This window comes from Hyposmocoma kahamanoa, unplaced genomic scaffold, assembly GCF_003589595.1.
Source record: "Hyposmocoma kahamanoa isolate Upper Pololo Valley unplaced genomic scaffold, ASM358959v1 138, whole genome shotgun sequence".
In the NCBI taxonomy this organism is placed as follows: domain Eukaryota; kingdom Metazoa; phylum Arthropoda; class Insecta; order Lepidoptera; family Cosmopterigidae; genus Hyposmocoma; species Hyposmocoma kahamanoa.
The window spans coordinates 1,272,310-1,285,734 of NW_020653492.1; the positions used below are offsets into that span (position 1 = coordinate 1,272,310).

Here is a 13,425-nt window from a genome sequence, read left to right on the forward strand (position 1 = left end):
TTCTTATTGTATTGACGTTAAGCATTTTCTAACCGGATTAAACGATTCCGTGTTAATGAGGTTTGGTGGCTCTTTTAAGGCGATTTCCCAAGGCCCGTGGCCTGTTTCGCACCCCGTGGGAAGAGGGCCGTCCGAGCGCGCCTGTGCTCGCCCGTGGCGGCCGGTTCGGATCCGCCGCTGATGAGTAACACGTGCCTACCATAAGCAATCGCAATGGAACTTTTGAGTTTCAATTGTTCCATGTGGAACTGAGTACATGGAACTACCGGGGATAAACGCCGCAGTCGCCCCCTTTCTTTTGAAATGACGAATATCATATAAAGAGCGTAGGTTGAAAATCTTTCGAAATTTTGTGTTTTCCTAATCCGAACTACCATTTTTTTCCAAAATTAGGGCCTTGAATGAAACTTTAATCCCTGGAAAAATTTCGAACCGGGATTAAAAAGTCATATGGTAGACATTTTCTACCTTTATTTTCATGGATTATCGTGTCCTGGTGCGTTAAGGGGTTAAGGTTTCTCTTTAGGAGAGTTATTTGCCTTCTCCTTAAAAGAAAGCTTCCTAAAATGCAACATGCACAAACTGTAGCACCGTATGAGTATGGCTATGTTATATAGATTTCACTATTTTAGGGTTCTCGGCAGGCACAATATTTTTTTCTTTTAGTCTTTACTTAGATACCTATTTACGTAGTACATGTTAATTGTTTAATCGTATAACGGGCCCTTTGTATTCGTTTATATGTGTATATTATTTTACTTTTCACGAAAACCAATAATTTTATTATTAATTAACGCATTCTTGTCAAATTTTTCAGTGGTGTGTACCACCCTAGGCAACTTAAATATGATGTGTGACATGGTCGGGTTTTATATAGAACTCGGCTGTAGTCCGGACTACATGTATGGTAACAGAACGGGATGTCCAAGAGTCTTCACCTGTCCCGCATTTTATTCCGATTCTCAAAAATGTTACTATAGGTCAGTAGATTTTTAATTCTCTAGAATAGAATAAAGAATCTGTCCCTGTTCTCATACAAAACATTTGCATCGCGTAAACATATCCAAATTATAGTTTATTTCTATTTTAATTATGAATTGTGAGTTTCCAATCATAATTATTGGTTTTATACAAATGAAAAAATACATTATTTAAAATATATTTGAATGATTAGTGACTAATTAATTTAATTAGTTCATGGCGTTGGCAAAGATAGCTAACGAAATGAAAATAATTTTATTATCATCATACTATAACATACAGGTGTAACAGAAAGGATATGTCAATACCAAGTGAGCCAATTGTACAAACTATCTTTTATCATTCTGCCATCGTTAACTGAAGGGGCGCTTGTGACAAAAAGTCAAAACCGAGAAAACAATGTTTAAAGCACGAAAGAAAGAAAAGAGGTCTGTGGTTTAAAGAAATGAAAAAAAAAAACTTTTGTAGTGGTAACTTTATTTTTAGAATTAAATAGTGACAAACCAGCATTTTTTTCCTCATCATGGCGGTATAACATTTCTTTTTTAATGTCACAAGCGCCCTTTCGATTAAAACGGCGGCAGCATTACTTTTAGTAACTTCACGGTATAGTCAATAACAATGCTTCAAAATTAAATCCAGCATTTTTAGCTACGGATCAACCATCGCGTATACATTCATAAATAGAGACTAAAAGTCATTTAATTTGTTTGAAAACTATTCTGCCAAATCATTACGGTGACAACTGCGCTCCGATTGGCCAACCCGAATCCGAAACAATTGACGGGTGTTGTCATTTGTTTCACTTCAAATCCACCAGTTTAACTTGAGTTTTGCTATAATGGACGAAAATTGAAAAATTACGTATTCAATTATCGATGAAATGTGATTCCGTAGGTTTTGTAATCAGAAGTTTTCCTGTTTTTCCCACATCACCGAATGGAACAACGCCCATAGTTAGAGATATTATCTTTATTACAATAAATACAGAATATTTTTGGAATATACCGAGACATAAACACAGGTCATTTGTTGGCGCTGTACTATTTCAGCTTTCTAATTTGTGATTTCAGCGCAAACGAGAGTTGATATTAAAAGTGATATAAGGCCTATTACCTGATGACTTACCAGGGACGGATAGCCCTTATTTCGTCACTATTTCTAGTTATATACTCGATGGGATCAACTGACCGGTGTCAATAACCTCTAACTAAGAAATATCAGGATAGTATTAGCGTATTAGTCAAGTTTTAAAGTATACATGCCAGTGCATGTACACTTTAAAGCAATAGTGTGTGACTACTCAGTAACACACTATTGCAAATTATATTAGGAATTGTTGTGTAGTAAAGCAATTGCAAAACGCATCCGGGAGCTTATACAGAAATGAATAAGTAGATAACTTACTAGACCTGGGAAACCATTAACTTTACACATAAATGTTTCGCGTACAAACATTTAACATTTAAGTAGAAGGTACATCAAAATTGTAATGTTTTTACCTAATTCAGAATTATTTCTATAACTGCCTCCGTGACCGAACGGTTACCATACTAGATTGCCACGCAGAGGTCCCGGGTTTGAATTCCGGATCGGGAAAAATATTTATATGGCCTACATTTACTTCTGCGCGAGTTTAGGTGTAATTTGTGGTTGTCTACCTATGTGTGTGTCCATGGCACTCGCGATATAGGGTTTCCCTAGTACTGGGCTGTGAGTGTGTGCGTTTGAAAAAAAGCGAAGCGATCGTCGACTACTCGACTGTCGATCTCTGGGTGGCAGTTCATTGTGGTAACCGTTCGACCACGGAGGCAGTATATTAGGCGCTTAGGTACATAAGTGCCCTCACTTAGGTATCCACTATTTCTATAGCACTTATAGTACCGGCACGCTATGATGGCCGTTTTGACGTGTATTTTTGTATTTTACGACGACATGATGTACAAACGACAACACATCAAGTTACACATTACCGGATCTTATTCCATTGCACTGGATGCGATATTCAAACAAAAGTGTATAGCTTTATATGCTGTTGACTGTACATTCTTGTCAATAGTGACCACAGATATAGTGACGTGCAGTAAAACTTATGGATGTATAATTTTACGACACAACTCGGCATTTGTTTTTCGAAATTCGAAATAAAAAAAAATGAAATCTAATACAATCGTCACTTATAGGATCGCTGTCCAGCACAACTTCTACCTCCGGCAAACTCGCGTCAAAGCTCAATGCAAAACAAAACAGTTTCAAATATTAAGTAAATATTTTTATCTTCGTTTTATTAAAACTTTTTAATCAATTGCTTGCAATACTAGTTATAAATATAAAAATTTATAGATGCGGCTCGCTTTTGATTATATTTTTTTCGATAATGAATTGAGATTCGACTCACTATTGTCAGCTATTGTAATCTGTCAAAACGGCCATCATAGCGCGCCGGTACCGTAGTACAAATAGTGGATACCTAAGTGAGGGCACCGACCCTACGTATAAACAACATGTGTTTCTAAACAAAAGAAGTGATGATGGGACATCACGAGAGTAAATTCTAAAACATACTAATCTATTATTATATTAAGGTCTTCTGCATGTGGATGGCGTCGAATGACAAAACGTTTCAGTTAGGTAAATTCCAATTCTTATTACATTCCAATACACATATACAATAATTATTCTAATTACTTAATACAATCCTTTGATAACTAGCTATTACAAAGATAATGAACTTTTATACATTTTAGTCCGAGATTTTCACAGTTTTAGACCTGAAATTGCTCGCGGGCGATCTACAACAAGGATAAAATATATTACACTCATATTGATATGCCTATGTATGGGGTGGACGGCGGTCTAGTTCAGGCACTGAAATCTCTCTATGAGGATTCCAGTGCCTGTGTCAGAATAAATGGTGCTTACACTGACTGGTTCGATATCGGGAAAAGTGTTAGACAGGGATGTGTAGCGTCGCCATGGCTGTTCAACCTATTATGGACAATTGTTTGAAAGTTTTGAAAGAGAGTACGTATGGGCTGAGAATGAATGGTTTACTCATTAAGTGCCTCCTATACGCCGATGACCAGCGTCGTCAGTGGAGGAGTTGCACGAGATGGTAAATATTATACATGGTGCTCTTAAAAGGAAATGAATGAAAATTAATGTGGGAAAGACAAAGGTAATGGTTTTTGAAAGAGAGGAAGATATGACGATTTGCACGATATTGATTGAAGGAGAGAAAGTGGATCAAGTGAAAGAGTTTGTGTATTTGGGTTCTATGTTTACGTGTGATGGAAAATGTGAAAGAGACATTGAAAGAAGAGTGAACGCAGGGAATCAGGTGAATGGTGCCTTGCATACCTTCATGGGCATCCAGAAAATGTCTAAAAAGGCACGATTGGCTGTGCATGGGGGGGTGCTGATGCCTACACTTATGTAAGGTAGTGAATGTTGGGTTTGGCAGAAGAAGCATGAAAGTAGAATTAATGCAGTAGAAATGAGAGCTTTACTCTCCGATACTCCTCGTATGGCTGGAGTGACTCGGATACATAAATTACACGATGAGGAACAGTGTGATAAGAGAGCGTTGCGGCGTGGAAGAAAATATAGTGACAAAGATAGAGAAAGAGATGCTTAGATGGTTCGGACATGTAGAGAGAATTAATGAAAGAAGAGTGACGAAATAGATTTATAAGGCGAGTGTGAACGGGAAAGTTGGTATGAGCCGACCAAGGAGAACTTATCATGACCACATTGAGGCCATCCTAAAGAAGGGCCAGGTCAAGAGTGCCCTTAACCGACGAGCGTGTATGAAAGCATTGATGCGTGTTGATGAGGCGAAAGATGTGTGTCAGGACCGTAGCAAGTGAAAGACTGTTGTCTCTGCCTACCGCGATGGGAAAAAGGCGTGAAGTATATATGTATGTGTATTGATGCCCTTCTTGTTATACACTGTGCATATATAAAATGGTACGTAGTCCTTAAAACGCTGTATGTCATTAATAGGTGTCATGCTCTTAATCTTGTCCCACTAAATCTCTCTTTTTCTCTTCAGCTCTTTTCTTGTTGTTCATATCCTTCATACACCTATATTCTGTCATACAAACCATTCATCTTTTTATTGGCCTTGCTTTCCCCTTTATAGCACTAACAGAAAATCTATATGTGTGCCAAATTAGTAGAAAACATTTTTAAAATCATTTGGCAGGCGTTTGTGTTCCTGACAGTTATCTTCGTTATTTATAGGTACTTTTAAAAGCATAAGTACACAAGATATTTTTAAAACGCAGATATCACGATGAATCTGAACCAGAATAGCCATGACACAATATTTGTGATACAATTTTTTATGTTTACTTGCGTATACGCATGCTACAGGTTACGAGATAACCTAGTGAGGTAATAGTAGTTTTTAATCAATTTTAAAAAAATCTTTGTAGAAGGAAGTTATGTGTATTAGTTTGAGGATTTTTTTTGTGTATGGTTTAATATAGGAAAAGAAACTATTTTTCCGGATCTAAATCGCGTACATTTGTTTTTTCAAACAAATATGTTGTTAACTGTCAACCGTGACCATGCGACCTGTAAAGGGCCCGAAACGTCGGTTTGTTTCCCTACTAGTTGTAACAAATAAGCGTAAAACATTTCGAAACAAAAGTGCATCGAACTGTACGTTCAGATAATTTTTAGGTCGCCTACAAATTAGACGCTTACGGAAGCGCTGCTGTGCACTACTAATTCTCATATATTCCCGTACATTGATAAGTTTTGTGTATACTGACCCTTCCTACCGAGCCTGTGCCAAGCACTCCTGCACAGGGACAATATCAGTTAAGTCCAACCCCACACAGACTTCATCCGGTTCTCAAACAGCTAGTACCTTGGGTGAGTGCCCCGCGTGCACATACAGTACCGTCCCTATACGTCCTTTGTGCTTTGCACAACTAATGGGCCTATGTGACTGGAGAAACCGGTAGATTTGTAGCCCATCCTTTACTAGTTCTCCAGACTAGTGCTGGAGATGTCGGTCGAAGTGTCGTGTGACAATGTCCGAACACAGCGTCCAAATTCAGAGGCAATTCCAATGTCCCGCGCGGCTCCTAAGTCTCTCGTCTAGACCGCAACTAAGACGCGCTAGCTGCGCGCGGGAAGAACGACCCGGACACTTGCTACCAGGCAGACCAACGTGTCCTTTCAGCTAAATCAAACCCCGGCGAGTCCATACCCATGTCCGGGTCCGCCCGTAAAGGCGAGTAATTGGCGGAGGGCTTGGCCCAGACGCCCGCCGTATCCTGGCCTTACCGGGGAGCCCGTAGTCTACCCAGAAATCCCCATCTAACCTCCCCAATTTTGCAGTCACCATTAGTGAACAAAAATTGCAATATAGACGCGCGGCTGCCACGCTACAATCGTGCCACCGCAGCGCTTCTTCAAGCGTCTAATTTAAAGGCGTCCTTAATTGGACACTGTATAAATGCAGGTAAGATATGTTAACAAAGAAAGATCTAGTGGTCATTCATGATTCTAAGGTAATTTTTGATACTCATATAGATGCTATTGTTTCTCAAGCTATTAAGTCACTTGGATTCATAATATGGAATTCAGTCAGTTTCTTAAGACCTAAAACTCTCCGAATATTGTATTCTGCGTATGTCCGTAGTAAATTGGAATATGCCTCCCAAATTTGGAATGCATGTTATCAAATTTATGTGACAGAGTTGAACGAGTTCAGGAAAAAATTATGAAAATCTTGTGTTATAAAATGGGCAAGTCTTTTAATTCAATCGAATATCTACGTCTTTGTAAGGATCAACACATATTGCCTTTTATTACTCGCCGGAATATTGCTGATTTAGTGTATTTGTTAAACATCAAAACGGTGATGTCGACTGTCCCGAATTACTGAGTAGTATTGCGTTTAATATAATAAAATAATAATAAATAACCTACGCGTTCATGAGATACCACCGTCCTGTTGCAGTTCCGCTAGCGAGGACTAAATATAGACAAAACAGTTTTCTTTATAGGGCTTGCAAGAGTTTGAACGATGTGTTGAGCAGGAGTGAACTTAATATTGACATATTCAATTCTAATTCGAACTTATTAAAGCGTAAACTTGTGGGCGCGTTTGTTTAATGGACGATCATTTCGTGGTGCAGGTATTGGGATATATGTGATGTACATTGCGTATATACATGCGTATGTGTATATATGTACATATATATATGTGTGTATGTGTGCATATATGTATATATTAAGTGTATTTGTTACATAATAATTTTATTTGCTGTGAGCACTTTCTAAGTGCTCATTGTTTAGTCATTATGTTATTATAAGCGAAAACCTTTAATTGGCTGTAATGTATTTGTTGATGTTTTTAATTTGTTGTTAAGCTGTTGGTTTTCCGCGAATAAATAAATAAACAAAAAAATTAAAACTCTGACTCTGATTGCGGTCCACCGTATCCAAATAAAATCAACAAGTTTTTCACGAAACACTTACGTCGTGTTCCAGGGGGGTAGCCTACGACGTCGGTGCAACAATTCTACAATCAGAGATCAAAAACCCGTGTTCCCGATCGTGCAAGTGTCTGAGGAACTACAACGAGTTGCCCCACTTCGAATGTGCCACTGTCGATTGTCCCTACTTGCCGGGTTTCGACAACAAAGATTGCATCCTTACTTACGATTCGTTGGACGCCTGTTGCGCTGCTAGCTCTATCTGTGGTAAGGATCGTAATTTTTTAACCGCTCACGCGATACATGCAGCTGTAGACGCATACCACACCTAGAGGTGCCGGTGATGATTTTATACCGATTTATCGGGTATCGAAGTTATAACAGGTAAAAGAACTAATACTAATTGCTATTTCGGTAATTACTCTAGCAAACCATAAAGTTTTTAATGCCTGGATCTGTCATTTAAAAAAAATAAACTTAATAAATTGCTATTTCAGTGTTTATTTATTGAAAACATACCGTAAGTAACGTTTTTTAAGATTACCCTGAATTTAAATGTTTATAAACTATACTTTAAGGTGTAATTTCATGATAAACGTTAGAACCACTCAAACGGATTATTATCATATTTACCCAAGTACACCAAAAATTTCATTCGTGCTTTTTAAATGCAGGATTTGCGGTGTATTACTGCATTTTATTTGAGATGTTTTTATTGGTAGTGCGGAGGGTATGTATTTAGCAATGCAAAATAATAATTTTTATTTATAAAAACTTGTATTTAAATTGAATCCATTTCTAATTTGCGAAATCAAATAGCCGCCATTTTGCGGTAGGATGAGCGCATCGCGTGAGCGGTTAAGAAGACAGACAGACAGTCTTGCTAAAGAGCTCCATACAAACGAAGTGAAATTCAAATGCAATGAGATTCAGTAGATACGATTTAGTAACAAATATCGAATAATTTGACAGTTTCTTGTAGATTTTTGCGATCTTTATACAGTTCCATACTGATCTGGAACCAAAAGAAAAATATAAAAGGTATCAGCTGCTTATCATCCCGCGCAAGTTGTAAAAGTCGACTGAGGAATTGAGCTTAATAGTGTCCTATATGTAGGCAACAGACTGGCAACCTGTCACTATGGTGCACTAAGTTACAATTGTATAAAATCTTAACCTAAACATTTGCCAAATGTGGATTTAGTTGCGCTGTGTCACTTAAAGCTCTGCCTACCTCTATATGGGAACCCAAAGGCTTGAGAAATGAAACTATGATCGTTAAGTAGAGTAGTAAGCATGTTGAGTTGACGCAAAACCACCACAAATTCCATATTGACTTGGGTGGTTATCTGTGGCCAATTGCTAGTGAAGCGAGTTGTCAAATATCATTATGATCATTTACGGTGCAATTAGATATACTTCGCTCGATGGGAAGTCATCTCAGTGCGAAAATATTACTCGTTGTATGCATGCAACTTGTATTGTACCTAATACCTACTGAATAGGTAGGTATAGGTAGGTCCATTGTTTATTTTTAATTCGGTCTTACAAGACGTAATGTTTCCTTTTCTGTTTTATGGATGCGATTTGTAGAGCCTTAGACTCGACTCACACTGGCGCAGAGTCAAAGCGTCGCGTCGCGTACTGGTTTTCAACTACAACTATAAATAAAACTGTATTATTGAGATCCGGTGGTGGATACCTGGTGACCTATAAGTACAGGTCCAACCTAGTTTAGGCACCAGTCTTCCACCTCGCAATTTCACTGTACGATGTTCTTTACTTTAATTACCCTGTGAAATGTTTTGTTAAGGTGGAAAGAACAACAAATCATTTTTTAACAACGCTTGGCGACTTTAGGCGCGACGATGCTCGCTTTAGTGTGCCCGTATCACAGAGTGACTCAATTGACGCGCGAAGCCGCTCGACTGCATATAAGCGGAGACGCCCGTTTCCATATTTGCATAACACAAATTCGTACTTAATAATGGCAAAATAGAGATGAATATACTGTAGGCGAAAAACATGACGCGTCACGACGCTTCGACTCTGCGCCAGTGTGAGTTGAGCCTTAGATCAAAAGACAATAGTAGTTATAAGTTCGATTGAATATAGACTGGAGCATTGTTTGTGTTGGAATAATTGCTCTATTGTCTTAAAGGTAAAGTCTCATTTAGACATCGAACTTTGATAAAAATATCGGATATTGTGATATATATGATGATTTAACATAGAGTATCGCGCCTTAAGTCTATCACGCCTAGCATGTACCACTGGACATACTATAATATTTCATAAAGCCACGCCATTGTAGCGCGTCGGAAATGTTCGCTGAGGCGCGCGTAGACCCCATTCTAAGAAAGCGGGTAGCGTCTCTAATAACACGCAGGGTGCTGGCGTATTATAATAAAAGCACATATGGGAGTCACCAAACTTATTAACGCGGATCCGATCGTGTTTCACTATACTGTCGCATTAAGCCGATTCGACATTAACGCGGCCGTCGCCCTAGTTGTTTCTAAACCAGGATCAGTCGTCTTTGGCATGCGTACGGACGCGATCGGAAATTCGCAGGAAGTCGATTCGTTGCCGACCTGTGGTGATTCGCGTTCGTACGAATCGATGCGAAACGCACGTCTTTTTCGCTCATTTTCATGGACATGAAGCTTTCTCTGACCGGCTTAATGCAATTCTCCGTCAATAAGTGTGGTGACTCCCCTTATGCAACTCCTGTTCGGCGCGTAAATGTTGCACACTTCTCTCGGAGCGTAGGGTTGTTTATAGGAAACCTTTCTCCTGGTACCTTTCTAAGAAAGTAACACCGACTTCTTAAAAATTAAAACAAACAACAAAAAATTTATGAGCAATCAAAAATATACATTTTTCAAATCCATTTTTCTCAAAATACATATTTCTGACTTAACGCGTCTTTAGCGGAGGGTACAGTTATATTATGTTCATTTATACACAAGTTACGTTATTGCAGATACAAGGACCTTATCATCCTTAAAAACCTGTGAATTAAACGATATCATTTATCGAGAAGGCGAATCTTTTGAACCTTTAGACCGACGCAAGATATGCCTGTGCTGGGCACAATGGGACGGAGGTATTGACAATCCGAAAAATTGTCGCGACGTCAACTGCGGCCTCGAATTATACTACCAGAACAAAATCGCGCAGAAATGTGCTCCTATTTTCCACGGGAAAAGTATTGGATGCCCTATTGATTTCCAGTGTTGTAAGTAGTTTGGTTTTTTATAATATCAAGACACGGGAAGAACGAGTCGGAGACGAATTATTTTTTTCTACATAGAAAATGATTGGAACTGTACTGTAAGTAACCCACACGCATTACATTTTACTTTATATTTCTCCATACAAAAAAATAATTATACAAGAATAACAGTCGTTAGGAATGTTATTATCTATCACATAAAAAAAAATTTACTCGATACTCCACAGTTATTCCTATGTCCAAGAATGATTAGTTTGGGCAATCGTCTTGCATGGTGCTTCATCGCCAAAAGCAGTTTGAAGCCGAACGAAGCTCCGCTGAGCTGTTTAACTACACTTAAAATCGTAAAAAATCATACTACGAAAATATTCACGAGTTAAATCCATGGTGATGTAGACAACCAATTTCTAAAATGACGCCACAATGTAAAAACAAGTGACAGTCAGGTGAAACAAACTGTATTCTACAGCCAAAGAGTTCCATTTTCAAATGTTGTAATTACTTTTAAATATTGTTTATGGAATTGGCCAGTGCCGAAAATATATAGTGCGCCCTATGTACTCTTTTCTTTTTAACTCATACATGGTGTCCTCATCACCTACGTCTTATTTCCGCTAGAATCGGTGTCACACCAGTTTGGGACACTGGTGTAACTAGGTACAAGGGCGTGAAAAAACGTCGTGATCAATGGTATTTTTGTAGGGGTGTCTAGGATGTAATGTGTATAAAGTTTTTTTTTATGATATCAAGTGACGGCTTTAAATTACTGCTTGGCGACAAAAAATAGGTTAATAACTCTTTCACAAGAAGCTCTACTGCTTCCACTGCTACTGAACAAGACAAATTGTCATTTTGACCTTGTTACACCAATTATTATTATTTACAGATTCAGATCTCATGAAGGTTAAATCAAACAACGAAACAGGCACATCTGAAAAGTGTGTGTTCGGCCATCTCTCCATACCAGTCGGCGACGACATAGTCGGACCAGATTCGTGCATTAGATGCAGGTGCCGTGTGCCTCCGTTCGTCGTTTGCAGAAGGAAAACTTCCTGTAACACTACTAGCATATAAACGATTGTAAGCTACGGAACATGAAAATCTATACCGTGATAAAATACTAGCAACCTCGCAAGACTACATTACTAACATCATAAACAACAACTTGGTCCATGATTTTTTTACAAATATACCTAATAATTATTAATACAAAGATCGAACACTCAGAAAAAAATTTCATATCCATTCAATAAAAATTTATAATACAGTGAATAATAGCGACATCTGTAACTGGGTGACGAAATACTTTCATATATTTCTCACAGATAGGCGCTAGGGCTAAAAATAGTCGTTGAAAACCTAAATACAAAGATACGACAATAAGCACATAGAAAAATTCGTAAGGTTCTCTGGTTCGTTCCGTGGCTTAGTTGGTATAGCGTCAGGCACGGTAACCGAGAAGTCGTCAGTTCGAATCCGGCCGGATCGAAGGAATTTTTTGTGAGTGTTCGATCTAAGTAATAACTTTTTTTTGTACTATAATCTTGTAAACGAAGTAAAAACTGTTTGTTTCCCAAATTATAAAAAAAGTTCAAACATGCAAGTATCCTCCCCGACGAAGCCCGCTCTGCATTTTGCATTGGACTTGTTTTACGCTAGCACTTACTATTGTTACCGCACAGACTCACTCAGAGTATCACCATTTAGAGCGATTTATTTAAATACTCTTATTTTTTTACGCAACCAAAGTTCTGATGAATTAATAAAAGTCATGGAACAAAAGTTGTATTTTCTGATATTAGTGATATAATCCTGCGAGGTTGTTAGTGTTTTACAAATAACTCTGAATATTACTTATTATCTATAAGAATTGCCAGAGTATATAATCATAGTATAATAAGACTTGCAGGGTAACTCCAAACAAACGCAGCAGCGTGACCTGTTTGCGTGTATACGCCCGCCGCGCGCCTTGTACATGCGCATATCTCGCAGTGTACTCACATTGCTCGGGTTGTCACACGCTCCACTTATCACATAGTAGACGTGTTTATGGCGATTTCGAAGAGTGACTCAAATTCAGAATTGTTCAGCAATGCATAATGAAACCAATTCTCGATTCTGATATAAAAACATCAATAAGTAAGTACTGCATTATAGCACGAGGATACTGTGATGAACAACCTGTAGGGACAACTAAAATAATAAAGGAGTCGCAACACTTATTAATGCAGAATCGCATTAAACCGGCCAGAAAAAGCTTTATGTCCATGAACGTAATCGTTTCACATCTCAGCTACACGACTCAGGTCGGCAACGAATCGGCTTCGTGCAATTTCCGATTGCGCCCGTACGCATGCTGACGAAGGATGATCCTGGTTTAGAAGAAACAACCGGTGCGACGGCGCGCTAACGGTTGCGTCAACGGTGAATCGGCTTAATGCGACAAGTGTGGTTAAACACGATCGCATCAAGACGATTACGCGTTAGTAAGTTTGGTGACTCCCTAATGTGACTACCCTACGCTCCGAGCCAAATGTAGGATGCACCGAATTGCAGGACTTGCCCTGATTGTCTTATTATAATAAGGTATAATTAGCTAAACTTCAAAAAAGGAAATAGGTTCACATTAATTGGATAATACGTCCATCTAAAATCTCGGAATTTAAACCTTGTACTTTGTTCTATATTTTTGATGTGTAACTTTACTAGGGCGGTGTATTTAGAAGAAAAGTTTTGTTTGTCAATCAA

At 38.4% G+C, this 13,425-nt stretch overlaps 1 protein-coding gene across 1 annotated transcript; it reads left to right on the forward strand.

Moving 5' to 3' along the window:
• The first annotated feature begins 832 nt into the window (after positions 1 to 832).
• Positions 833 to 13,087, forward strand: LOC113240394. The gene is made up of 5 exons (XM_026477683.1): positions 833 to 980; positions 7,495 to 7,706; positions 10,426 to 10,680; positions 11,564 to 11,658; positions 12,971 to 13,087. The coding sequence occupies exons 1-5, from the start codon at positions 847 to 849 to the stop codon at positions 13,085 to 13,087; spliced, it is 813 nt and encodes a 270-aa protein (XP_026333468.1). The 5' UTR covers positions 833 to 846.
• Positions 13,088 to 13,425: the final 338 nt, after the last annotated feature.

Excerpts from the sequence above, each read along its gene's own strand:
- LOC113240394 (XM_026477683.1), top strand. The coding sequence starts at position 847 with ATGATGTGTGACATGGTCGGGTTTTATATAGAACTCGGCTGTAGTCCG. Across the intron at positions 981-7,494 it reads TCTCAAAAATGTTACTATAG|GGGGGTAGCCTACGACGTCG; the intron begins GTCAGTAGATTT and ends GTCGTGTTCCAG. Across the intron at positions 10,681-11,563 it reads CCCTATTGATTTCCAGTGTT|ATTCAGATCTCATGAAGGTT; the intron begins GTAAGTAGTTTG and ends TATTATTTACAG.